A 27,352-nucleotide genomic window follows, 5' to 3' on the forward strand; every position below is an offset into this window, starting at 1 on the left:
AATTAAAATAATAAAAATCAAGAAATGTAGTAGGAAGTACAGACATATAGTTTCTGAAAATTTGATTAAATTTGCAATACATTTGCATGGAAAACAGACTACTGTGGTTGTTCCTCTTGTCCATACTGGCTGTGAATAAATCCCTTTCAGAGTACGAGATCCAGAGTAAGAGACAAGGAACAAAAATGCATTCTACATTTCAGCAGAAGCCAAAATGAAGCTTCAGCTGCCTGGAAAATCAAGTGAATATCTTCCAAAGTTGTACTGTGTTTGTATCAATTTTTCTCTCTGTTTCCACAGACAATGCTTCATTGGTGAGCTTTGGTGAAGGGATAATAATAGAATGAGGGATTTTGTTCCAAAAATTCAGAAAATTTGGATGTTACCCAGTTCATTTGTCTAACTTGGACTGCTGAAGACTCTTATTAACTTTGGTTGAACTGAAATTTTTGCACAGAATTTGTCTCCCATCAGTTTCATTGAAATAGTTTTAGGAAGGGATCTTTTTCCTGTCGTGGACAGGAGGAAAAAAATACAGTGATCAATAGTGCTTCAAATGTACATATGAGCATGTAAGTATTGTTTAAGATAAATGTGCTCTTCTGTTAAGATAATCAATCTTTTAAACAGTAAGGATTTTACCTTAGTTAAAGACCCCCCCTGATTTTTAATACCATAACTCTAATCCCATCCTTATCATTCAAAAACGTATCCATTATGTTGCATATATCTAAAACTAAATGTTTGCTTTACACCTAAACTAACAATATTTTATTATCATTTCCATACTTCAATTTATCCCTGTTGTGCTATCAAACATTGTTCTCACCAGGTCACTGTAGAGTGACAGCTTCACAATGGAGTACATGGGGCTCTGAAACCATGTGGGAATAGTTTAAACATCCAGTTTAATGGTAGTAAATAACTAATATCTTGGGGTAAAAATGAATCTGTAAGTCAGCAGTTGTGTGGAAGAAGACCCGGGTTCAAGGAGAAACATTTTTACCCCTTTGCTTTTGGTTTGGTCTGCCAATCACAGCATGTCTCTTCATAAATCAGTTAGGATCCATTACAGTTACTTTGCAACGTTCAGGAGAAAGGTCTTCATAAGGACAAATGTGTGAATTTAATGTGCATTCAGCTGAGACTTAAAGAAACATGTTGTGGTCAAGCCTTGGCAAAGAACATCTGTACAAGAGAGTTCAGGCAAAAAAGACAAATAAAATGCAGCAGGCAGTTTACCACATTCACGTTTTATTTCCCATGTCTTCTTAGCTTCAATTTTCTGCATTACAATCAACTTAAGTAAGTTGCTATTTCTGCCTGTTTACCTCCAAACAAAAAACTAAAGTAGCCCAGCACTGTGTCTGCATAAACTGCTATATAATAACAACACACACAACTCTCATATCTTTCCAACACATACGTTTCACATACATTACACATCATGTGTCCTTCACACACACACACACACACACACACACACACACACACACACACACACACAAACACACACACAGATCCCCCCCTGCCCAGGGTTTACACGACGTTTGTGAGTAAAATCTGAGAAGGAAGCAGAGCTGAGAGAAAGACAGAAAAAAGAGGAATGACAGAGGTTTAGAGGGAAGAAGAGTGCAAGAAAATGACTGGGGAGAGTGAAGGAGAGCAAGAGGGGATAATCAAATTGAAAGAAGAAACGCACTGTAAGAGCATTAGCTGAACAATGGAATAACTTAAACTCCTGCACACACGCACACACTTACACTCATTTGAAATGCTTCATATACATACAGGTTGCATCCCAGAAACAATATTTAATAAATTACAAAATAAAAACAACCAAAAATTAGCCATGCGCTAGCTGTACAATTGCTACAGACACTCACCGTGACAATCTCCATGAACAGAAAAAGAAAAAGAAAAAAACAAACTCCTTTATATTCTCAATACGAAGCACCATCTGTTTTAATGCATGGGTTTATCCTAAGCAAATTCACAAAATGTACACACAGACTGGAGGAAAGGATACAAAGAAATCATAATTCCAGTACAATTTTTAAAACATCACAGCAATGTTACCATCAGCTCTAAGCTGGGCTCTGAGAACTTAAAAACTAATGAGGTGACTGAAGTTGAGGTTTGCAAACTGTGACATGTTGTCAAGTGATGTTTTACTCTCATTCAGTTTGTCTTTGTTTTGCGTGTGGTGTTTATTGTGCAAAAAGGGTTTTCTGCACTCTGTAGCTCATGCATCTTGTTCATCACTGCTTCATCTAACATTGTAATACTGTCTATTATTAAAAATTATGAAAACACCAACAGTGCACGTGGATATTTTATATTCCTTCTTCATATTTTACTGCTGTGCCTGACCAAGAAACATAAACCAAACCTGTGTTAGTTAGTTTGTGGTGTGTGTTTATACCTGCATTTCATGTACTGTACAAGGTTTGTCTTAATAAAGACGTGAACATTCTACATTTGAGTGATATAAATAATTTCAGTTTTGGATAAAGCAAGGCAAACAGCACGTGGGTTATCGGACCACACGCACTGTGACAGAAAAAGGATGGGTTACAGAGGAGAGGAAGTGAGGTCATAACTCAAGTGTAGTCACATCTGTGTAGTATCTTTTTCTACATGAGATACTTGGGATGAGTGATGTTAACCAACAGCTAAGCTAAGATATGGAGCTGTTTGGTTATTCCTGCATCCCATTTATACAGCAATACCTTGGCTTGTCAGGAAAGAAGGAAAGAAGGACGGAGGGAAGGCCCAAACCAACAAAAGGAGTAAAAAGTTCAAGTGAAGGATGAGACTGAAGAAGGAAAGGAAACAAGAAGGCAGGTTGGTTGGATCTCTAAGCTGGTCAGTGTTGGAGATCCAGTTTGCAACAAACACCAGTAGTGTTTTAATCAAACACAGTGTCATAGGTAAGGTGGGGGGAGGGGGGTGTTCAAAAACAGTACCTACAGAAGCCACTGGCTCTATTACTCTACCACAGCCTTGTCGCTGTAAGATCGGCTGTGAAAAATTAGCAAGTGGACAAGGGTTCAAGTTAAGGATCTGCGGTGCCCGCTGTTTACTGCTCTGGCTAGCTATGTGTGAATCTCAGAGGCTATATGGTGTCTGAGGTCAGGGGTTACATTTTTATGAAGGTTATAGGGTGACTGGAAAAGGTGAAAACATTCACTGAAATCCATGTTGATTCCTACTGAGGGCTTGTATCAGCCTATCTGGAAGGAAAGGCAGGTAGAGTATGCACCTTCAGCAGCAACATGGGTGCCTACAGTAGGCCAGCAAAACCAATCCATCTGGGAAAAGAGCAGTGCGTACATACCATCATAAAGTCTCTATATAATATGGTCAGGTGTAAATCTAAGCTATTTATTCACTGGTAGAAGTAAGAAGTGTGGCTCTGAATATTTAACCTGTTATTTCTTTTTTTTGTATTTGAGATCAGCTAACAATCCAAGCATTGGCTAGTTACAAGCTCAAACTGCCCAGTACAGAGGAGATGAACACCTGCGTTAGTCCCTGTGATTTGTCTCAGAGTCTGACAGCTGCTCGAGGTGATCGGGACTCTTGTGGACTTCGTTGCCGTGCTCGTTTTCAGGGTCAGCGTCCTCATCGTTGCTCTCCGCACTGTAGTCTATCGCCTCCATAAAGGACGGCTCGTCCTCCTCCATCACATAGGTAGTGGGGCAGCTGCTGGATGACCAAATAAAAATGAAAAATGCATTAACACTGGTCCCACTGTAAGTTAATGATGTACATAAGTCTGTCACAAGGAAAAGTCTGCATCTATATGTCAGCTTTTCAGAATTTTAGAATTTTAGAAAAGCAGGATGTTGCCTATGGATATTTTAAATCATTAAAAACATTTCTGTCTGTATTATGTTGAGATACAATATAATGAATGATAAAATATGGGTATTGAAACACACGTCTTCACTTACACATACTCTATATCATATCACTGTCATGTTACTACTACCGCTCACTCTGAGCTGGAAATCATTTGAATTTGAGATTTATTAATGAACTAATTAAGATTAATTAATGAATTATTTAGTTTCTAAACTATCAAACGACTTGTTGATTTATCATTTATTAATTATTTATCAGTAATGAGAATTCTTACAGGTTAATTTTCTGTTGACTGACTAGTTCTAAAACTTGTTTCAGCTCTAAATAATACCTAAACAAAAATATCTAGAATGAAACACAACCATTTAAATTTTAGTTAAAAAACAAAAATTTCCCAATAACAGACACTGAGTCTACTACATTATACATATTAAAATATATTTTCAAATCATAACAAAACAGAGGCTGCTAACAAACGGTGCTTGTGTGCCCTGACTGTTGCGGCTGTTTTTTGTTTTTTTTTTCCTGTGGGTCTTAATGGTTAAATGGTTGCTGGTTCTTTGAGGTTTTAGTGGCTTTAGTGGGTTTTTAATGGTGTTAATGGTCTGAAATGTGATCCCAGGGAGACAGTCGATCAGGGGGCTCAGACAATGATCTCCCACCAAGTTTACCAGTGTGTGAGTGCAAGAGACAGAGAGAGGCAGAGAGAGAAACTGTGCGTCAGTGTATGTACAGTAAATGCGTATGTGTGTGATAATGTTTGTGTGTGTGTGTGTGTGTAATGATGTGGATGGACAGCATGTTGTCCAAATAAATAATGAGAGCTGTGAGTCAGCCATTACAGGCCATTATAGAAATACCAAACCCAATCTCTCCTGTCTTTGGGTTACATCTTCTGAATCCACCAACTGCAGTTATTTCCATATACAGTCCATCTTAATATAAAGATCCATATTTTTACATGAAAACCTCCACATCTACAAACCCTTACATATAAGCATCTCTCTCTGTCTTCCTTACACTCACACAAAAACACACCCAAGCCTGTATCTGCCCTTTTACGCACTCAAGACACCCACATTTGCAGACGCCTCCCAATGGCCAAGATATCATTGTTGTGATGACCTATTAAATGGTAAGTGGTACTATACCAAGCCCCACGCATCAAACCGTAAACCTGGGATGAGAGCAACAATTCCCAAAGGATACTCACACAAACACACACACACACACACAAGCACCAGAACACTTTTGGAGTCCCTTAATGATCAGACACATAAATGATGAATGAATATATCAATATGAGAGTAGAGCAGGTTAGTAAGAGAGCGAGACTGGGAGACACAAAGAGAAAGAGACGTGAGCATTAAGTGGTTTTGAGTATAAAGCCATTCTTCCAAATGAACTGCTTTAACAAATCTTTGGTGGAGAGAATGCTGACGTTTTATAATAAATAAGAAATTAAGTCAACCTTGGTGGTCACAACTTGGGTTTGGTCAAGTTTAATAATTTATTTGCTGTGTTGAACCGAAGTACAATCTAATCTGTGTGGACTTCATATTTCTGAACGGGGAATTTCAAATAGAGGTGATTAGATACTGTATAAAGCTCTGTGGTGATTTTTTTTTTTAGGATGAAGAAGAGTAGTGTTTGAACTATGTATTCACATTTGGCTCATGAGTTTCCTTATTTATCTTTTAAACCTTATGTTCTGTTTTGGCTCTTCTAAAGCCCTCACTAAAAAAAAAAAAAAAAACATACTAAACATTGTTTTTTTAACCTGATACTTCATGTCTTTTCCTAACTTTAGCAAGCATACTATATGGCAAAGGGCAGGGTAATAACTTCAATACTTTTTCATTCACTGGGTTTTAATAAATTAAACTAAAAAGCATGTATTTCAAGTTGGGCTTCAAATAATGATCCATTTCAGAAATGAATAATCTATAAACTATGTTATCAATGAATCACTTAATGGTTTAGCCAATAAACTGTACAAAAACACTGAAAAAAGTCCACAACAATTTTCCACAGCAATAAATGACATCTTCAAACATGTTATCTTATCCAAACAACAGTCTAAAAATCCAACCTATTTAATTTAGAGTCATAAAAAGAGAGTGAGGAAGCAAATCCTCACACTGGAGAAGCTGGAGCCAGAGGATGTTTGGCATTTTTCCATGATAAATACCGAAATGGATGCCAAAGTTCATTTATTTTCTGAGGAATGATTAATAGACCAATCTTTTCAGGACTAGTCTGAAGAAAAATTGTTGAATATCACAATTTAGAATATATTTTTTAAACTTACAGTACTGGGGACTGTGTGACCACAAACAAGGAGAATGTAAAATTAAAGATTCTTTTGGTTTTTCTGAGTTTTCTTTACTATGTGAATGACAATACAGAGAAAGCAGAGGAACAGACCAGAGCATTAAGCTGTGAACTCTAAGACAATAATCAAGATGAAATCACTGCTGATGTGCAAAGCAAACATGATGTGACAAGAGATATAAACAATGTGAAGATGTACTGTGATACAATGTACTGGTTGGACCTGTGAGATTAGCATTTCTCTTATTACGAGAACATGCTCTGACACTCATCACTTTAATATCTTTCTTTCTTAAGTTGTGCCAATTTATTCAAACCACAGGCGACTGCATGGAAGGCAGTTTGCATGTTCCATGTGCATTTAATCCTCACTGTACTAACTTGCGCCATCGACAGCTCACTGCCCTGTGTAGGCGAAAATGATTTTATCAAAAATAAAAAGATCTGTGGCTGTTTTACCCTCTATCTTAGTGAAATAATGACACTGCTGACAATTATTCATACCCATTCCCCTCTCACTCCAGAGTTTTCATTATATTCGTAACACATGATCATTGATAGAATTTCAATGATGCTCACAGAAGCCCTGCATAAATGCAGAGCCTTCATTTGTTTCTTGAATAGTGCTTCAGAGGAGAGCTGGAGTGACAGTCACACTGTTGAGTATCAGTGCCAAGGGGAGGGATGTGTCTGGCAGTAATGAGGGTGTTTTGTACAGATAAAAAAGGAAACAGTCTATAACCATTTTACTGTTTTCCAGGTAGGATTTTTGGAAATACCTTTTTAAAATCTCAGCTATCTTGGGAAGGCTGCATGAAAAAAAAAGCTTTATCACATCTGCAGTTTGAGCGTGCCTTCTTGTTTCTGTCATTTTGTGAGCTCTAACCTTTAAATCGAACACTCTCGTCCTCTGAATAGTCTCGCAGTATTTGTATGCACCTGCATGAACTGCGTGTTGTTTGGTTTGTGTGTGACTTAACAGCATGCTCCACATTACTAACCTGACCACTTTGGCCTGTGTCCCAATGATGTCGCTCTCCAAATCCAGCAGGTGTTGGTGGTTGCGGAGCCCCGTCAGCCTCTTCAGCCTCAGCAGGGCCACGCAGAACTGAGCTCCCATCTCCTCCAGCTCTCTGGTGCCGATCTGAAGGCCCTGGAGAGAACACGCACACGCACAACAAAGAGATTAAAATACTAATATGTTCACCAGAAGACACTGTCTCACACAAAAACACCTCAGTCATACAGTCTTGCAAAAACTGTATGTGCACACTTCCATTACACAGTTAAATTCAAAAATAGTTTCAAAGGTCTAACAGAAATCTACTTTAAAATGGCTGCTGTGGATTTTTATAGCTGCTCTGGAGCCTCGGGATGGAGCCGCTGTCCATCTTCAAACGCCCCAATTTTCAGTGCCGGAAAGCACTTGCTGAGGAAACGTTTCATGTAGAAACATGATAATGTATTTCAGTTGCAAGAAGCACACATCCAAACGTATATTCAATAATTCCTGCAACCTTTACAAACTCTGCACAGCACTGTTCAATCATACAAGTAACTGAACACCCATGCAAGGACACACACACAGAGCTAGCCCTACCCAAAAAAACTTTCACGTTCCTTTTTCCACAAAGTAGAGTTAGGAACATCTAAACTTGGCCTGGCCCCAGAGATATGCAGCCACATTTTTGTACACATCAGTTCCTGCACATCTGGACAAATGCTTTCACAGAAACCAGTGCGGGTGCAAATCAGAGCCAAAATGGCATCCTAAGACTGATGTGGGATATGTTGACATTGGCAGAACTGAGTCGGAAGGAGATCAGCTGGGATGGAAGAGACAGAGAAGAAAGGGAGGTAAGGGGTTCAAATGGAAAGAGGAGAACAGACAGGGACAAAGCAAAGAGAAAGAGAAGAAAGGACTGCAGCACCACCTGCTGGACGCTTGGGGACTTATGCGGGGCACCTCCCTCTCACTTACAGGGGGTGAAAACAAAATAAAAAGACAGAAAAAAAACATTGGTGCAAAATAATAAAATCAAACACATCAGCCAAGCAATTAATTCCCTACATGCTGTTAAGATTTTGTCCGCAATGAAAATGGCTCTGGCTAATTTGTCTTTTTTTCAACACTACAGCTTAGTGATTATCATTTATAAGTAAATGATAAAAACTTTCACGGCAAATTAAAATTTACAGTTAATTTTGTTAAAAATGAATCAACAATAAGAAGATCTAGAAACAAGAAGCCCTACAAAGGTAGCATTTATTTGGAAGCATGTTTTATTGAACGGCCTTATAATTGAGCAGGCCTTTTATTTGTCCATGCCCCATATGCAAATACGTCCTTACCTTATATTTGCCCTGGTCACAACCACAGAGCGTGCTTTCCATGGTGTAGCTGCGCTGTACTCCTATCTCTCTCCATACAACAACGCGGGCAGTCGACTCTTTGGAACGCTCTACAACAAAACTGCAACTCGCCATGCTGAAGGCTGGGGCGATCTGAGAGAGGATCTTAGGAAGTGCCTGAAAAACACATGGAGATGTTTGAAAAGCCTAAGCGTTTTTGTGTAGGTGTGTGTGTGTGCATCAGGGGGCAGATGATAGTACATTTTATAGTAGGGACAAATAACTGTGTCCAGAAGACTGGCTTATGTACAGAGCGGTTGCTTGGTAAAGGAACAGTATTGACTGCTGCAATCCAAAATGTTTGCTGTGGGCTTGTAGCCCGAAGCTACATATCCACTAGGAAACTCTCTATTGAACTGGCCTCTTTATTAGCATTCTGCTGAGTGAAAAATATATTTTTTGCATTCCCAAATGCAGAGAGTAACAACCGGACCATACTGACTGCTGAAAGAAAAGAAAAAGTCTTTCCCCTCTGCAGAGTAAAATTCAAGGTGAATCACTAAAATTACACGTTAATGAAAGTGTAAAAAAGCCAAAAGCGTATGTTTTATTACATGCATAGATCAGAGACTTAACCTTAACAGAATAAGGAAATTTACACAGAGGGAAAAATTAACAGGAAGCAGGTAACTCAGAACAGAATATATTATGGTATGTTAGGAAGTGAAATGCATTCCCTTCAGTTTTTAAGGACAAAAATATCACAAAATGGTTTAAAATGGTGCAAGAAACTTAAGTGAAATACACATGAATTGGATTTCAGTTGGTAGAAAATATATAGCTATGTGTGGGTGTAAATATTAGCTGCTCTGATGCCATCTCTTTTCTGAGGCTATATGAGTGTAAGTTAATAAAGGTGGTTTGAGTGTACTGAGACTGAGTTCAATGCAATTCATAATTACTGATGTAAGAACAGTGATTTGATATAAAGCAGGAGCCTGAGAGAACTAAGGATGAGAGTTCGATCATTACTTTTGTGTGTTATTGGCACAAAATGTGTGTGTGTGTGTGTGTGTGTGTGTGTGTGAGTGTATGTGTGTGTTTACCCTGTATCCAAGGTCCTCTTGTAGGTCGCTGGATGTAGCACTGATATTGGACTGCCAGACGGTCTCCTTCACACTGCAGCCGTACATAAACACATTCTTCTTTCTGGAATGACCATGGTAGTCGCAGAACACCTGCACACATTCATGCACACACAGAGACACACACAAACAGATGCATACATAAAGAGGAAGCAGACAGAGAAAGGACTTAGCTTAGGATGTATATTGTATATTTTTCACTAAGGTGCTGGGACCCAAAATTTACCTTCTCTCCTTTTCCAAACTAGTTCAGTAAAGTGGTTAAAATAATCAATAAAAATAATCTCTTAAAATGATAAATACATAAAACTAACAAAGCAAGAGGGGGGTGTGAAGGGACAGCTACAATTAGTCATATCAATTTTTATGCATTATCATTAAAATAAAACTCTGAAACTGTGTTAGAATTGCTGTAAATAAATGGCACCCTGCCCAGATGACTGGTGGACATTTTCTCTGAGTAAATCTCATGTTGAATTAAAGACAAACAATAGCAGCCTCACCCTGCTTAGTTCCTTTAAGTCATTATACTTTGCACTGTAAACAAATCTCCTGTAAGAGGAGTATCCCATTATATCTAACTTGCTGACACACATTGCAGCACAGAGGCCAGCAGAGGCGGCTGTTTATGGGAGCTGCATTAATGTCTTAAAACTAATGTGGTGATTTACTGATGTGAAATTTAGTGGACATGCATCCAAACTGAATGCGCAGCTAAAGAGGAGAAGAGGCAAGACACCACCATTAACTACAAGTTGGAAAACATTCTCTATATTTCCCAAATGAAAGATGATGCTGCAAAGTGCAAAATGTACCAAAGCAATTTAAGTCTAGTTAATTAGAGGTCATACCAGTGGTGCCCTTTGTATGTGTGCAAGGTACTGCAGCAGGCTCTTAGTGTGGTAGATGGTAGGGTGGAGCTCAGGATTGGGGTTCTGCCACTGGCGATTCAAATCTTCTCCACTCAGAGAACAACGATGACTACAGCAGAAAGGAGACAGCAGAAGAGGAGAAGGAATACAGAGTGGAGGAGAAGAGAGCAACAGCTAGAGAATCCTTCAAGACAAGATTTTATGTGTGTTAATGCACATAAAGCTGTGACCACCACGCGGGCCCAGGTTCAGCAGATGTGTCTTCAGTGTGTATACTTGAAAGCTGTGAATGTGTCTTAATCTCTATCTCTGGACAATGTTCACTCACTTTCCATTTACAACTCCATCAGGGTTGAGCATAGGGACTATTTTGAAGATGTAGGCCTCTCTCAGGCTGGCTGCCAGCGGGCTGGAGCCCATCAGGAACTCCAGTGTGCCCTTCATTACCCAGCTGGCGTTGGTCTCTCCAGGGTGCACTCTGGCCGACAGGAAGATCAATGGACGATTTCCTGAAGAGGGAGAAAGAAGGTGAGAACAGCACACGCACACACACACACAGGAAGAAGGAATGAGAAAAAAGAAAAAAAAAATCTTTATATTCTTTAATTTTAAAGTTTTTCACAGCTTATAACCAGCATCAGTGAACTAAAATGGACTGCATTTTAGTCAGTACTTCCCATATACTAAGTACTGCCACGCCCTGACACCCCAGGGTTTTAGTAATATAACCTAATGTTCTTGCAAGAATTAGTGAGAAAGGAACAGTTCTGTAAATTGTTAGTGAATTTCTTATGGGTCATTTTTGGAGAACTATCCCAGAGCCAAGCATGAAAAATCTCAAATCTTTCAGACCCAGAGAAGCTTTAACTAACTAATGACTTATCTGTGACAAAGTAATTTGAGACCAAAGGTCCATTTACTCTATGCCCCGACAGAGCCACATTTGCTGAAGAAGCAACTGAGATACATTTGAAAACTCAGAAAAGTTAGTGAGTGGGAACTCCGCTTGGATTATTTTGTTGCACAGACTGTTCCCGAAGGTCAAGAATGAACTTCCATGCTGAAAATGACAAATGAGATTTGTCAGTAAGGTTTTTCTTAGGTAACGATGACACCAGATATTAAATGTTTAGATACTGTGGCCAATTACCTCTGAATGCTAACTGCCAGTTGCTGTCGGCACATACAGTATGGCAAAAATATTTTTAGAGCTCTATGTCAGTTTGCATACCGATGTGATCATGATTTTGTTCCAGCACAACTGAGTGTTTTCTGGGACATTTTTTCCAAAGTTTTTCTCAATTAAATTTATTTTATTTTATTTATCCAGGATAATACACTTAGTACAATATGAATTCAGCACTGCTTTCCATGGAGGTAAAAAGCAGTAACACAGTTAAAACATAAAGACTTTTTGTTAATCAGCTGTACTATTGTCCACATTTCAGGGTGAAAAAAGACAACACTGTTCCCCTGTCAACCAGTCAAGCTGATTCCAGATAGCTGCACAATGACTGGTGAGGCTGCACAGGTTTTCCAATTTTTCCAGGACATATAATCCTGCCACTGAGACTGTTCTGCTCAGGTCTGAGAGTAATGGTGAGTAAATAAAAATACGCATATAGCCAGATTTGCACTGATTTACTTACTAAATTGACAAATGTGATCATTGGAGTTGGACTCCGGCATGGCAGTGATGGTAAGAAGGGGGCAGCTGTTTCCCCCCAGGCTTTCACACAGGACATCCTGCCTCAGGTAGATCTGAGGGGTTCTCAAAGCCTCCAGTTTGGACAAGTGCATCTGAGGATACAATGACAGAAACAACAAATTACAGCTTTTAAACTTCATTTACTAACAGTATTATGTCCAGCTTCCATTTAAGCTCCCACCCCTTTGAAGGTTCCTAACATTTTTACTGTTGCATTGTTGCACTAGCTATTTATTAGGCCACTTGTGATTAAGTGATTCAGATTGGGCTTCTCTATCATTGCTTGTATTAGGAGCTGTTTTACATAGTCACTTTAGATAAAGGCAGACAAAATTTAATTATAGTGACATAACTATTGACATAATGAGTGTACAGTAGTTTGAGAGCACTGTAGTTATGTGAACTCAGATTTGAGGGGCATATAAATAGCAATATGGATAGAATTAGGGGCCACACTGGGGGTTTGGGAGGTTTCACAACAGGAGAATAGAGAAATAATTGCTGTATGAGCACATGCAAAACAAAAATATGAGTTCAACATTATGTTTCAGGGTATAAAAACATATTCTTTATGCATAGAGTATAATGAGAATTGACATTTCTGCAGGGAGAAAAAAAGATTAGAACTAGACAATAAGGTCAAGAGAAGGGGTAAATTGTTAATGGCCAGAGATATGTACACTACTAAATGATTACAGCAAACAGTGGTACTGTAATACTACCTTAAGAGTGGAGTATGTATAAGGGTAATGATAGGCAAAGTAGCAGACATCATCCTTATGGCTGAAGGTTGTGCTGAAGGTCAGTGTATAATAGGACTTTCCTTTCTGACCACCAGCTGCAATGGAGCTCCTTGCAAAATGATTCCTATGGAGAAGGAGGAACATTTCATAGGTAAATGTTGCACAGTGTAACAACCATAACACATATGAGCAATGGCCACTGTACTATTTACACTTGTACTATGTATTGCAATTCAGTCAATTTCTAATGCCCCGTTTTCGGTGACACTGAGACCTGGACTGTATTATATTGAGAAAGGTTTCTAATATTTTGCCACTGTAATGTATAAAAATTGTGAAGACCAGTACCAGGTGATTTATAACAATATTACATGTAAAAAGATACAAGGTATTTAATACACTGCTGTATCACATTTGTACTATGGGAAAATTGGTATGTTGCATGAAAACTGTGATCTAGCCCAATGTAACAGTAACACATATTACAAATGTAGTTTCTGCCCTTCTCCTCAACATATTTTCCCAGGTCCACTGCATTTTTAGGGTACCTACTTGTAGTAACAGATGTCTGCTCCTGTTCTCACCCAGCGAGGTCTGCCACTAATTGCCTCCTGCACAGAGTACATCAGCACCTGCATGCCTACACACACACAGCACACACAGCACACACACACAGACACACACAAGGAGATGCTCAAGTGAAATACAGTGCTAGGTTTTTTAGCTGTAGGTCAAAAGGCCTGAATACAGACAACTCAATACAGTCTAATTTCATGTAATATTTATAAAAATACGGATGGTAGAGAATGGAAAACTCACCATAGTTGAACTGGCTGTTTGACTTCTCACAGTTGATGATGTTGAAGCGGTAGGGTGTGGCAACACGCATGCCGCTCACCTCAAAGTAGAACCACTGGTGGTAGTGATTACTGTTGATGTCTGAATTCAGCACAAGGTCATACTCATACCTGAAGAAATACCACAACAAAAACTGTGAATATGGACCCAAACATCATCAAGCATAAACATTGATGGAGCACATCTTTTGTTCTCAACCTCATTTGTATAAAATTGACCTAAGAAGCAGGTAGTACCACAGTTTTAAATATTATATTAATGTGATAAAAGGCGATATAATTAAATCTGCACATCTAACAGTGGAACTCTTACTCACTGTGGCTAATGTGACAGTGAGTACTTACTTCCTAACTTGAACTGCCTTCCTGAGGTTGCCAGACTCAAACTGAGAGTTGAACTTCAGTGATTCACCATCGTCTTCAATCACGGGACAACTGAAACATGATGAGGAACAAATTACACTCTTGAGAAGTCATTGCCCCTCTCAATATATGAATGATAAATTGAGCTAATCCGCTTTGTGAATGCCACAGTTCTCACCATAACCAGAAGAATGAAAAACTGTAGTTCCGCTTACCCTGAGTGATGTTTAGATTAGCAGACTCAGCAAGAGGAACTCACCTGGGAATATCCAGGTCGTAAACTACTTTATCCAGGATATCATTAGGATGAATCAACCTCTCAATGTCCTGGAATATCTTAGACCTGCAAGGTTAGACCCATAAACACATGGTTAACATTGAATAAAAATTTTGTTTATTAATGAGGATAAATGCACCAACCTAAGAGAAATGCCTTTTCCTGCCACTATAACCTTTGGTTCACAGCAAAGTTAGATGTGTAACCTGTAGCTCATAGACTGAAAAGCCAATTTGGACTGCCACGCAGAACTTCCAAAATGTACCCACATGACTGCATTTAACATTTTCCAATTTGTCCCTGGAAACAACTCGTCCTTGGAAAAGCATTACTAAAACATCACAATTACAAAAGGTCTGTCTGGGGTCCAAAAAGTCAGGTTTAATCAGTGTAGGTCAAAGAAAAAAATCTAAACACAAAAATTTGCACAAATCTACATTCAGATTTTCTTTCCTTTTTCAGTGTTGTTCTATTCCTGTTAACAGCATGGTTTTTTGATACATACTTTAGTTTTGTGCTAAATGATTTTTACTAACCACCAAAATTACAAAAAATGAATAAATCTCACCTCTGTACACCATAAACTCTCTCCAGAAGGGGTTCCCTAAATGTTGGGGCTACATGGCCAAAGTAGTCTGGGTAAGCCACTTCAGCATACTGGGGTACAGAGTGTGTTCCCTTCACCATCTCCACGTAAAGGTCGGGGTCATGCAGCGAGAGGAGCAGTGCCGTGTCCGGCACCTCCAGAACTGCTCCTTCCCCTCCTTCATCCTCAGCACCCTCTGAACCACAATCTGAACCCCAGTTACTGCCTCCTCCTCCCACGCGACGTGTTGCGATACCTCCCAAGAGCAGAGGAGACTGTATGTGTCTTGTGGCATTGACTGGAGATCCTTCTTGTTTGACTCCCCTTATTCCTTCTTCTGCATTCAGAGTCCCCTCCTCTTCTAGAGAGACACACTCTAACACATGTGCTAGTTCCTGTTCTATCCTCTGCCCTTGAGAGGGAGGCTTAGTGAGGGGGGACAAGGTCGCATGTCCATCCGGGGAAGGAATGTGGGTCTGCTCTTTTTTGTCTTGGTCCTTGGTGAGGTGGATGGTGTCCAGTTCAAGAGATGTTAGAGGAGCTGGAAGAGTAGGAGTGGGAGCAGAGGGAGATGGCTGAGGGTGTTGTCCTTTGGTTGGATTACAGCTCTCCTGAGAACTTGGTATTAGGACGTGCTTTGGGGACAGGGCTTGAGCTGTGGGTACGATGATTGGCCGAGTGGTTCGATTTGAAGCTGATGAGGAGAAGGATGATGATGAAGATGTGGTAGACGCACTCTTTGAGCTTTCAAAGATATAGCCCTGTTGGAACCAGATATATTGAATTCTTAAACAGCTTTTTCCAAATGACCATGTCGTAGAAAATAAACAGTATCTCATATTAATCCACTCTTTTTCATCAGCTTAAATTAATTTTATTTTAAATGTATATTTTTTTTTGCTGTTAAATTTTGTCACCATGTGCAGAAACCACTGACCTGAAAGTCTTCAGATAGCTCCAGAAAGAATCTCTCGTAGACTCTCAACTCCTCGAATGGACGGCTAGGGCTCTTTTTGGGATGTAGCTTGTTTAGGTCTGTCTCTATGTCATCATTCTTTTTGACAGGGCACAAAGGAAGAAAACACATACATGTAAATGTGTTACGCAAGTGTATCTGGGCTATTGCTCAGGTCTGCTTCTCTCTTTTGATTTTGAGAAATTTTGGGAAACAAGTAACAAAATAATTACAGCAAATGAGGACACCAAAATCCACTTATTTTGATGTGTAACTCGAAATCAACATCTATGGTGCCATATTTTGTGTTTACGTTGGTGTGGGTTGTAATGCTTAAGAATTTCCAGAGAGGTCAAAGCTGCTCTCACACTCTGTTAAGGCAGCGCAGTGTTTTGACTTAATCAGTTATCAGAACTGCATCTTAGTCATGGTTGACATGTTTGACACAGTGAGAGTGTTTAGCCCTGGCTGATGAGTCGTGGTTGCTGGGTTATGACTGCCCTCTGCTGAAAATTCAAAGGAGTGCAACTGGGCTGTATTAATATTAGTTCTGTGTGAAACTCAAATGTCTTCAAATGACAATCTGTAGAGGTTCATTGGATCTATAACACCCCAATCAAACAGAGCAAAGATATTCAAACATTTTGAACAGTGAATGTGACAGATAAATGTTGTCACGTGAAATATGGCGTGCGTATGTGAGTGCTGATTATTACTGCAGTGCGATGATCCTTCTCATCCTCTTCGTTCTCCGTATCGTTCTCTGTGTCTGCCTCTGTCTCCTCGTTATCATCGCTTTCATCCACTACATCATCCACTGGGTACAACACACACAAACACAGAAGTTATTAAGTGACTGCCCTTAACACTGATTTATCTATTGTTTTCCTTTTTCTTCACCCAAGCTGGGAGTTTAGAACTCAAAATGGACTGATACATAACCAGACTTCAGATGATTTTGGTCACTGAGTCTCGTTTTTGACAGGAACAGAGAAAATGTTAACAGAAAGATGTGAGCAGTCATGAACAAGAGATGAGTGATTTTGAAGAAAGAAGAAATTCTAATTTATTTCTTCTTGTATTTCTTCCAATACACTGAGCTGGTGGTCCCATTGACAGGTCTGTGTAATAGCAGTAGCTTACAATTTTAAACTCCATGGTTGGGTTACTGACATCACTGACACATTTCTGGGAATAAAAATGAGTCAACACGACTTTGCGCTAAGGCTGAGGCAATTACTCGGTTACTGATGCCAATTAAAGCCTTCAAAATGACGGCGTACAACTGTGTTTTTATGGAGCTCCTGGTTGATTTTGCGCTCTGCAGAGGGAGGAAATTAACTAAAATGTGTGGACACCTACATCATCAAGCAAACTCACCTATAACATTAAAAAGAACCTTCTGATAAGACTTCTTTATTTTAGATTAGACTGAAGGAAGAGGAAAGGGGCTCAAATATTTTAACCAGACAGCCTGTGGACACAATGTAGGATGCAAATTATTCGAGGTCAGTGCAAGTACATAAATCTACTAGTGAGCAAGCAAGCACTATGCAATGTGTACTAAGAATCTTTAGTACATCATATTTACTGATACATGATGTGTGTTAGTTTGGTGAAGTTAGACTATGACGTGAGGTGAATGAGAAAGAAGTAGTGAGTGAGTCTACGTAATCTGAGGATGGAATCATGTCTTACGTACGTCTTACCCTTCTTTAAGGGCTTGTTGCTGAGATGATGACATGTTCTTCCTGAAAGGCACATTGTGTGCAGCAGTGTCATGAGTGTTGCCATTAACCATTGAGACGGTGCAGGGATGTAAGCATTATTTGTGTGTGTGTGTCTTTGTGGCATGAAGAATGGAATCTGGCAGCGATGACTGCGATACAAAAGTGTGTGTCTGTCTGTCTTGCATAATCATCAGTGATAACCGTGCACATACACTGTGATAAGCTGGGGCACGTTCTAGTCAACTGTGCGTGTACGTGTGTGTGTGAGAGTGTATGTGTGTTCTCACCCCCAGGAGGTTGGCTGTACAGCTGTGCCACAGGCCCTACAGCAGGTATGTGTGGCAGCTGGTAGTGGAAAGCAGATTTGATGGTGGGCAGAGGCAGACGGTTCTTAGGAAAACACTTCCTCATGATGAGACTCGAAGTGTTGACCAGAGGATCCAGAGTCCGCACAGGGAGACACTCCTAGAAATAAAGACAACACAGAAAGTAGAGGACAGCTGAGACCTAGTGTGAGTGAGCGCAGTACTTTGAGTGTGTTGCAGGCTTTAATTGCTTGCCATACGCATGTCATATTCTCACTCACAGTTGAGCAGTTGTAGAGGATCCTCATGCCATCAGCTTCTATGAACGCCTTCCTGCCAAGCTTGATGTTGGTGATGTTCCTGAGGCAGACCAGAAACCCTTTGCGAATCAGCATATGGCGATGTCGCGTATCATTGCGATGCCAATCCAGGTACAGAGCAAGTAAGACAGGCACATGTCTGCCGTCCACTGCACGGCGAGCATTAGTTTCTGCAAAGGGAAAAGGAAGAAGTCAGGAAGAAAGTATTGATGAATAGCATCTTACAAATGTGGGATGGGATGAAGAGGAGCATGAGAGGATTGACAAAGAAAGACTCAAAAGTCAATGCTAAAAAGCAAATTACTCACTGGATTTGAGCAGAGCTCCCAGTGCGTCCAGAGCCACCCTGTTGATTTAGAAATAAGACAAATTGGTGGATGTCACTAGTTTGTTATAACACAACATTCATGCTGGCTCATAAACAGAGACAGACACTCACTTGAGCAGGCTGGTATTCTTCTTGCTGTAAGGCGCAACAATCTTGAACATGAGCTCCACCACTCCGTTCTTGCCCAAGGAAATAGCATTCACCGCTGCACATAAACAAGCACATACATGACCAGATATCAGACAGAAGTAGAACCAGACATCAAATGCCACTGAATAATCGACAGTGCCATGTATACTTACAGGATTTTTATCGGCTTGAGATTCTGTGTAATACTAGGTAGTAATCTGGTTGAACTCCAACACACAAGGTTAAAATTTTGAGAAATATATTTTAAAGTTTATAGTTTACTCACAGTTGGTAGAGTAAACCCTGAGAACCTGCAGGCAGGGCAGAAGCAGTTTGGTATTCTGTAGGTTCTGTTTCATTAAGTTGACTGTGACGTTCAGAGCTCCGCTCAAACGCGCCTTCACTCCAAACTTTCTGTCTGAACACAGAGGCTACAAGGTCAGTATGCACAAAGTAACCACAAGATTTTCCATGTTTTTTCTGTGTATTTTGATGATAAATACTAAATGTAAACATAAGTTTAATTCGTTAGCAAGGAAACGCCACAGGGTACCTTTAACAGAACAGATGAGGCTTAACGTGACATAACGGACATTTTGGACATGTAACAAAGTCAAATGAGGAGAACAGAGACAACAGCAAACTCAATGAACTGTTGAGAAAACAAATATTAGTTGGTATTCCAGTGTCTATATTGGTGGGCTCTGTGTTTGTGTTAAGCTGTAACATTAAGCATACCTTTCGGGCCAACCTTGGCCAGCAGTGAGTGAAGCTGCAGCATGAGTTCTTCACTGGGAGGCAACTCTTTACTGGCAGTGATCAGAATCTGGAATAATATTCCTGTTCCTCCTTTAGACACGAACACTCCCACCCTGCGACCTCTGCCTAAGATTAACAAAAAAAACAATCATGAAAACAAAATTAGATGTGATAAAACCTACCATCGCTTAACCATATATTAGAAAATGAATGAATTGTTTGTGCCTTTAGAATGGGTTTACCAGTTCTCACAGTCAAGAAAAAGTAAGAACTTTGTTTGTATCACACAAACAAATGTAAAAGAAAGGGAGTTAATGTTGTTAATGGTTCTCAGAATAAGGCTCATCAAAACTCGGCTCACCCACAGTCAGCAGCTCACTGAGAATGTACAGGATGTTCAAGGTGGTCTGGACATCCCGGGTGTTCTGTCAAAGTCAAAAACAGTACACTTGTTAAAACAATATACACAGTATATTAAATTGGAGAATTTTGAATTGATTCATCTGTGCTTCTGAGAGTCAAATGCAATTCTGCTTAATGTCATTGATTCTAGTTGTGCAGTCTAATCCCAGATCAAACACACTGATCAATGTGACACCAGTCACAGATTTTCCTGCTGCTGTTTATGTCAAAGGCTAACAACCTCCACCAAATTAATCATGGCATCCACGAAGATCAGAAGAAACTGATACACTCAAATCAATCTCTGCCCTTTGCAGAGAAGAGAGACACAATTTCACAAAGCTATTGTTTGGGAAAAGCTCAAAGCATGAATAGCTTTAGGATCAACTGGGCATCTCAAAGGGAGGTCAGGTAAGTATATCTCTTTTTTATAGCTTTGTCATGTTGTAAGTGTTGATGAGTGAGCTGACCTCCAGTGAAGCCAGGATGACCTCCATGCCACTGGAGCCTTTGGACATCACCTCTTTTCCACTCTTCTCTGTAACACAAACAAATCAGAAATGTGAAGATAAACAACACAGCATTTGTGCACCACAGCTGAGGGGCTTCTCACACAAACAAAGAGAAGGCTGTTACTCCAAGGACAGCATGTGGTCCTATATAGGTGGACCATGAAAGACAAGTTACAATATGACATAGGATTATCTTGGTATGTGTGAAGACCACTGCCCTGGGTTGCTTGTAGTTAGAAGGACTCTGCTGCATTTCACAAGAAATAGATACTGTATTTTTAAAACAGACTGGGTCAAGTATGAGCTCTGCACATGAGCTTTACCATTGTTCTCTTAGAAAACAAGAGGTAACATAGGTTGCAAGGCCCTCTTGCAACTCTTACATGCAACTTTGTTCTTTAACATGAAAGACTTTAACATCAATTCATATCAACAATGGTGTCAGATTTCTTGCACAGCAGCAGTTTATGTCAGAAATGTGATCGGTTCATTTCACAAGTATCCCACCTGGAAGATTATACCACTTGGTTATGATCTTACACACATGAGAGGTTCATGTGTGCATTGCAAGCAGTCTGTAAATGGGGAAGGCATCATAACAGCAGGTGAGATGACAGGTGTCAAGTGTGCAGCATTCATGATTTATGATCCTTTACCAAAATGCATGTGAAAGTTAACACGTGTCAGTGTGTGTACAATGACATACACACACACATTCCACACTTGCACAAGTATGTGCATATCACACGGCATATGAGCACCCGCACATGCACACGCTTCGGTGCCTTGGAGAGCGGCAACCTCTTAAAACATTTCTGTCATGCCAGACTTTTTAAAGCTCTTCAAAACAAAATGGTTTTCAACACCGATCCTCAAAAACAAAACTGTGGAGGGTTATACATAGCAACATCACTCAAATCATAAAATAATAAGTAAAAAATGATTTCATACTTTATTCATTTACTGCATTTTAGGATTGCAATTTATTTTATTTGAAAACTTTATTTTGCTTGTAAAAATGTAGCTCCTAAAAATGTGTCTATGGTTTATGATGGGGCAGATAGCTAGTTAACTGAGATCTGCCCAATGACCTGCAGATACTGCTCTTGAATTTAACTCAGTACCCATCCTTTATGTCTTTTCTAGTGATTTCAGGCATTAGTCAGCTAAGGCTGACTGCTAAAAATACTGCACATGAACTGCTGAGGGTGTAGAAGTCAGAATGGATGTTCTAATCTCACTTCCCGCCCTCACATGACCTGACCAGAGTGAAATATTTAAAATATTTGAAACACCAGTGCCCCTTGAATTGACAACACAGAAAATGCTCTTGTGGAAAGCTATACCTTGGAGGATTAAACACAGTCTAAGATTAAATACAGCTTACCTAAAACAATCAAAATAAGAGAAATATTTTTCTAGTATGTTTTAATCATTCTGGACCATACCTGGTGGGTCTGGGGAGACCACAGATTGACAGTATCTCCTGGTGTAGCGGTACTCCATTTCATAACAAAGGTCTCAAAGTTCACAAAAGCTTTGGGTGAAAAGATGTCCTTGTTTCCACAATTCCAGGTTCACTGCCTCTAGAGTCCTTAAACTTTACATGTGCGTGTCTGCAGTCACTATAACATTTAAAAGTTTGACAGTATATGACATCACTGTTATTTCTCTATGCCCCTAAAGCTAGAAGTAAGCTTGTCAACTGGTCAATCCTCCTGCTCTCTCTGAACAAACACACTGACCTTAGGGCAGGACACTATGGACCGAGAAATCAGCACCTCCCCTTGCACTCTACAAGAAAACTAAACCACTGGCTGCCCCTATAGTGAACTGACAACTGCATAGGATACCTCTCCTCACGCGTCCTCTCCTCTTTCTCTTGCCTCCGCCCTTTTTCCTACTCAGCACTGGGGGGGAACGAGAGCTGCCAAACTCTAAAATGAAAACGGACACTGGATTTCAGACAATTTCTGAGAGGAAAAAAAGAGAACTGCAGTCTCTAAGACTGGATTCATTCTCCATTAAATCAAACCAAAACTCCTATGGTTTGTGGAGTGTTTTTTGTATAACTTTTATTTATCTTTTCATCAAATTTACAAGTTTATGGTTACCCCACTTACAATTCCTGACTTTCCTTTCTTCCTATCATCCTTGTTCTCTCTCTTGGTATCTTTTGACTTCCCACTAAGCTCCTAAGACTCTGAACATGAGAAAAGAGCACACCAAAGTCCTGTGGGGTGTATAGTTACTGTGAGCAGGGTCACAGACCCCCCCACTTCCCCCTAACCAACGTCACACGCTCACACATTTCAAGTTGAGGTGGCAGGCAGGGTGTGACAGACAGCCATGCAGTAGATGGGAGAGGAACAGCTGATATATCATGATTGACTGGATCACAGACAGGCGCCTTTCCACTGTGCCCATCAGTCATGATAGATTAACTGCAAGTTGACTTTGAAGTGGGAGGAAGCAACAAATTATGGTGAGGAGAGAGGAAAGAAGTTCAATGCAAGTTCAAAATATGCCAGAGGGCTTAAAATACTATGTGATGATTCAGCAAAATTCTTCACAATGCATTTTCACACAAAGACTCCAGTGAAGCATGACTCAGGAGTCTTCTTCGCTGAAAAAATCCACACTGAAAATGCCACTAAGTGAAAACTACTTGCTCCAGAGTGGATCTTAACTAATGGCAGCAAGGATTAACTATTTTCATGATCAGTTAATCTTTTGATATTTGATGCTTTTTTCCAATTATCATATAGCCTATAAGATGTCCTCCCCTTGTACTCTACAAGTGATAAAAAAAAAACTCCCATAACAATTTACAAGAGCCTGAGAATATGTCCTGAAATTGCTTATTTTGTCCAAAAGTCTAAAACAAGAACATAAAACATCAACATCAAAGAAAAATCATAATATACTCAAATTTAAGAAGTTGTAACCAGAGAATGTTTGATATTTTTACTTGATAAAGGACATAAACAAGTATCAAAACTGACAAATCCATTAATTAACTAATTGCTAAAGCACTAGAGCAACGACGCTTGCATCAAAGATTTCTATTCATCCCAGCTCCTTAGGGTGGAACAGGCACACTCATGTTTCACTCTGTTCTGCACAGCGATTCAGCACAATGCCTTGCTCTTCTGCTGTGAGATCTTCTTCTCTGCTCTCCTTTCAAAAGAGTAATCAGAGAAACCACATCAGGAGACACTGTATCTGTCCATCCACACTTTGACTACTGGTGCACTAACCCATCTCTATTTACACAGCAACTACATTGAACATGTTTTTAATTAATTAATCAAATCGACCTGACTAACTGAAGCTTTGCATCGAGACATTTTAAAGGGAAACTCCATTTATTTTACTTATTAAAATTTACAGGTGTTGGGGAGCACTAAATATCAGTAAATAAATCTCAGTGTGTGGAATAAGCAAGAAGTGAAAGAAGGAGCCTGCTTCTCATCCCTATATTGTCTGAGACTGTATTGTCTATTATATATCTATAAAGATTGAATATAGTAGAATACATGTTATATTGTATGTGTGTGTGTGTGTGCGTGTGTTTGATCTTACCCTGTGTCTGAATGAGATGAAGTATCTTTGCAGTGATCTGTCGGGCCGTTTCGACGTCCTTCACCATGGCCTCTCCACTCATCCTCTCCAGCTGGCCCAGGAGCATCAGGACCCTGGAGTTACTGGGAACACTGGAAACACACACACACACAGACACAGTCTACCTTCAGAAAGTGTGTATGTAACAGGTCAAGTAAATTCATAAATGCACTCCTGTATGGTGGTATATGGGTGTTTGGTGAAGGGATATGTTAAGAAAAAAAAACATTGTGTATTCAAGTCCATCTGGAAAGATCAGAGATCAGTAAAAGCAACACACACACAGTATAATCTGCCAAGATGCTGCATTTACAAACACAGAAAGTGGATGCTATGACACATGAGCATGTGCTGAAATAAAAATCTGTCATGATATACTGCTTCATTTCTATGATTATAAGAGAAGGATGGATCAGTTTTTCAATGTGCTCTCATTTGCCCACAGTGCCTAAAATATGTCTAAGAGTAATAGCCAACAAAAACTTTAGTGATGTACTAAAAACAATTACAAACTTGCAATCCTTGTTTAAACACTGCTTGAGTCTGACCTTAAGAACTCGTTTCAATTCATTTTGATAAAGCTGACTGCTGAGGCGGTCTACGAGTTCTTCACTATTTCTGGAATACTGACCCATCCTCCACTTACGATCAGAGCACAGGGGCGCTCAGATGGAAACACAGGGCTAGAGGTCAGTTGTTGGTGCAGCAACGGCAAACACAGGAGAGAGAATCAAAACTCTGTGATTGTACCCAGTGGAGCTGAGTTTCTCATATGCCCTTATAAAGACAGTGAGAGAGAGAGAGAGGGAGAGAGAGGGACAGACAGAGAAACAGAGGGAAAGTGTGTGTGTGTGTGTGTGTGTGTGTATGTAAGTGTGTGTGTGTGTGTGTGTGTGTGTGTGTGTGTGTGTGTGTGTGTGTGTGTGTTGGAGACAGAAAAAGAAAAATATGGAAAAATGGAAAGAATGATGAAAAAGTGATGCAAGAATGGAGTAAGGAAAACATATTAAGTGAGACATAAAACCGAAAAAAAAAACACACTGCTTAATACACAGATAACCTAGAAAATGAACAAAGTATAAATATTCAAATGATATGGATAAATATACTAAAAGGATTTTCCAAGAGTACTGCTTCTGCATTAATTATAGGTGTTGTTATTTTAAGTCATGACAAATACATGTGGCTGATTCTAGCAAAACCATCTCATTATCTACACACTCTGTTGCACAAACACACTCCTGCTCACACACACTCACACACACAAACACAGTGTGACAAGACAACAAACAGTGGGGACAGACACTGGTTCAGAGGGAGCTAAAGGTAAAGTAGCACAAGAACAGAATCACATCAGGCAGGGTGAACGTAAGCAGTATGAAAGAGAGAGAGAATATGTGAACAGATGGTTGTGACAGAGCAGCTTTCACACAGAAACACATGCACACATATCACAGCCTGTATGTGTGTTTGTGGTTGCATATGAAATTGCATCTGTTTACTTTTAAATAGCAAAACAACTCACCCTTTCTCTGTGGCCATTTTGGGTTTGTTCATTTTTTACCAAATCAACATTTCATGTCGTCTGCAAGAGAAAGAGAAAGAGAAATCAACCAACCTCCTGCAATCTCAGGCTGTTGTCAGAACCAGATGGCAATACATTTAAACTGCCCACAGCTGTGAATGTATTGGCTTGTCCATATGTGTTAACCCAAATTCCTGTCTGGGGTTTGGGCTAACAGCAGCTCGGGCTACCTGTAGCAGCAAATAGATGCCTCATATTGACTGTAAGAGCCCAGAACTATAATCGAATACACAGTAACTCCTAACTGATTTTACACAAAACAAAGGGGCTGCCTTACATGCAGCAGATCTCAAATGTCAAGAGACAAAAACTGCGGACGAGGTAATCTGAACACAAGGATTTAAAAAGAAAAGCATTACTAGCATTCAGCAGCATTATATCAAACCACAATGGGCCAAAACTTATTGGAAAAAAAATGACAGTACCATTCAGCTAAAAAAGGGTAGCAACTGACTATAACAACAGTGTAGTGTATTGCATTTTCACAGGCCTCCCAAGAGTTTTAGATTAGGTCAGACAGTAAATACAGGAGCATTTATGGGTTGAGATAAGATTCATAACAACACTGTTGTAAAACTGGTAAAACTGCTAAATCAGTGTCACAGTGTTTTGTTTTCTCAAGAGACCTTTATAAAAAGGTTATAATGTGTTCCAAATTACAATGACAGATTAAAAAAAAAGCATTTAACCAATTAAAACACACAACAAAATGAAATGTTAAAAGCCAGAAATAGCACCACACAACAAAAAGACGCTGAAAGTCCTTTTCAGTTAGAAATAAGCTTGAAACTAAGCTGGCTAACCTTAACTCCTCATTCAGCTTTACCAAGCCTGCAGACTCATACTGCAACAGCCCATCACAATTTCTTTACTCGACAGGTAGAGCCAGGTAACTGCAGGATCTAAGGTCACGCCTTTGTACATATAAGCTGAGGATAAGCATAGATGAATCTATAGATCAGACCATAAAGAGCCAAAGCGATTGTAAAATTGACATGTTGCGGAGGCCAGCTTACAAAGGACAGACAGTAGCCTGGCCACAAAAACCCAACAGGGATACATACTTCCACAAACCAGAATTCACTGAAAAAAAAAAAACAACTTGGTAAGCTACTATCATAACACCAGCCTCTGGGGAAATGTGGGTTAGTCGCTGTCACTGGGCTATTGTTAGCAAGATAAACAACTTAGCAAGGCTGTTTTACAAGATGCTAAGTTAGACAATCTAGCTGAGGCTGGTAGCCGCTGCACCTGCTGGACTAGTCACTCATTAACGGCCGCCTGTCTGGGCCAGCGGGCTAGCTAATGGAAGAATTTGCTAACAGAAACTCTAAATAAAGAGCACACGGGCGATGTTAGCTAAAGCACTAGGCATGTATAACATTAAGGAGGACGAGGATTTTACAAACCTGTATGGAAAGGAACTGTTGTCCCATTCAGGGTGGACCAATTCCTACGCCACTGTGTATGTGTAAGGACTGCTGAAACGCCCTGTTGATGTTGTGATAAGACCAGCCCCAACTGTCAGAGGGGATGTCAGCTGACAACGCGAGAATACGTCTCTCTGTGTGGTTTTTGGCCGCAGTAAGGGTGACG

The 27,352-nt window shown here is 39.9% G+C and overlaps 1 protein-coding gene across 5 annotated transcripts; it reads right to left on the reverse strand.

Moving 5' to 3' along the window:
* Positions 1 to 1,232: 1,232 nt before the first annotated feature.
* agtpbp1 (ATP/GTP binding carboxypeptidase 1) lies at positions 1,233 to 27,285 on the reverse strand. 5 transcript variants are annotated; one of them, XR_005894282.1, is made up of 28 exons: positions 27,166 to 27,285; positions 25,697 to 25,756; positions 24,133 to 24,263; positions 20,506 to 20,573; positions 19,995 to 20,058; positions 19,613 to 19,759; positions 19,161 to 19,292; positions 18,857 to 18,950; positions 18,726 to 18,763; positions 18,379 to 18,587; positions 18,080 to 18,257; positions 17,772 to 17,813; positions 16,779 to 16,879; positions 16,045 to 16,161; positions 15,090 to 15,868; positions 14,504 to 14,587; positions 14,227 to 14,316; positions 13,844 to 13,992; positions 13,577 to 13,664; positions 13,004 to 13,148; positions 12,223 to 12,373; positions 10,902 to 11,082; positions 10,553 to 10,682; positions 9,663 to 9,794; positions 8,557 to 8,733; positions 7,206 to 7,357; positions 1,507 to 3,711; positions 1,233 to 1,454 (listed from the first exon to the last, which is right to left on the reverse strand). XR_005894282.1 is itself a non-coding variant. In XM_041041794.1 (27 exons), exons 2-27 carry the CDS (start codon positions 25,726 to 25,728, stop codon positions 3,531 to 3,533), a joined length of 3,789 nt encoding a protein of 1,262 aa, XP_040897728.1. In that variant the 5' UTR covers positions 25,729 to 25,756; positions 27,166 to 27,285; the 3' UTR covers positions 1,233 to 3,530. The 5 variants fall into 5 exon arrangements, 4 of the variants coding, with proteins under 4 accessions (XP_040897728.1, XP_040897727.1, XP_040897730.1 ...); XM_041041794.1 differs by having other exon boundaries at positions 1,233 to 3,708; XM_041041793.1 differs by having other exon boundaries at positions 1,233 to 3,711.
* Positions 27,286 to 27,352: the final 67 nt, after the last annotated feature.

This window comes from Toxotes jaculatrix, chromosome 7, assembly GCF_017976425.1.
Source record: "Toxotes jaculatrix isolate fToxJac2 chromosome 7, fToxJac2.pri, whole genome shotgun sequence".
Classification (NCBI taxonomy): Eukaryota; Metazoa; Chordata; class Actinopteri; family Toxotidae; genus Toxotes; species Toxotes jaculatrix.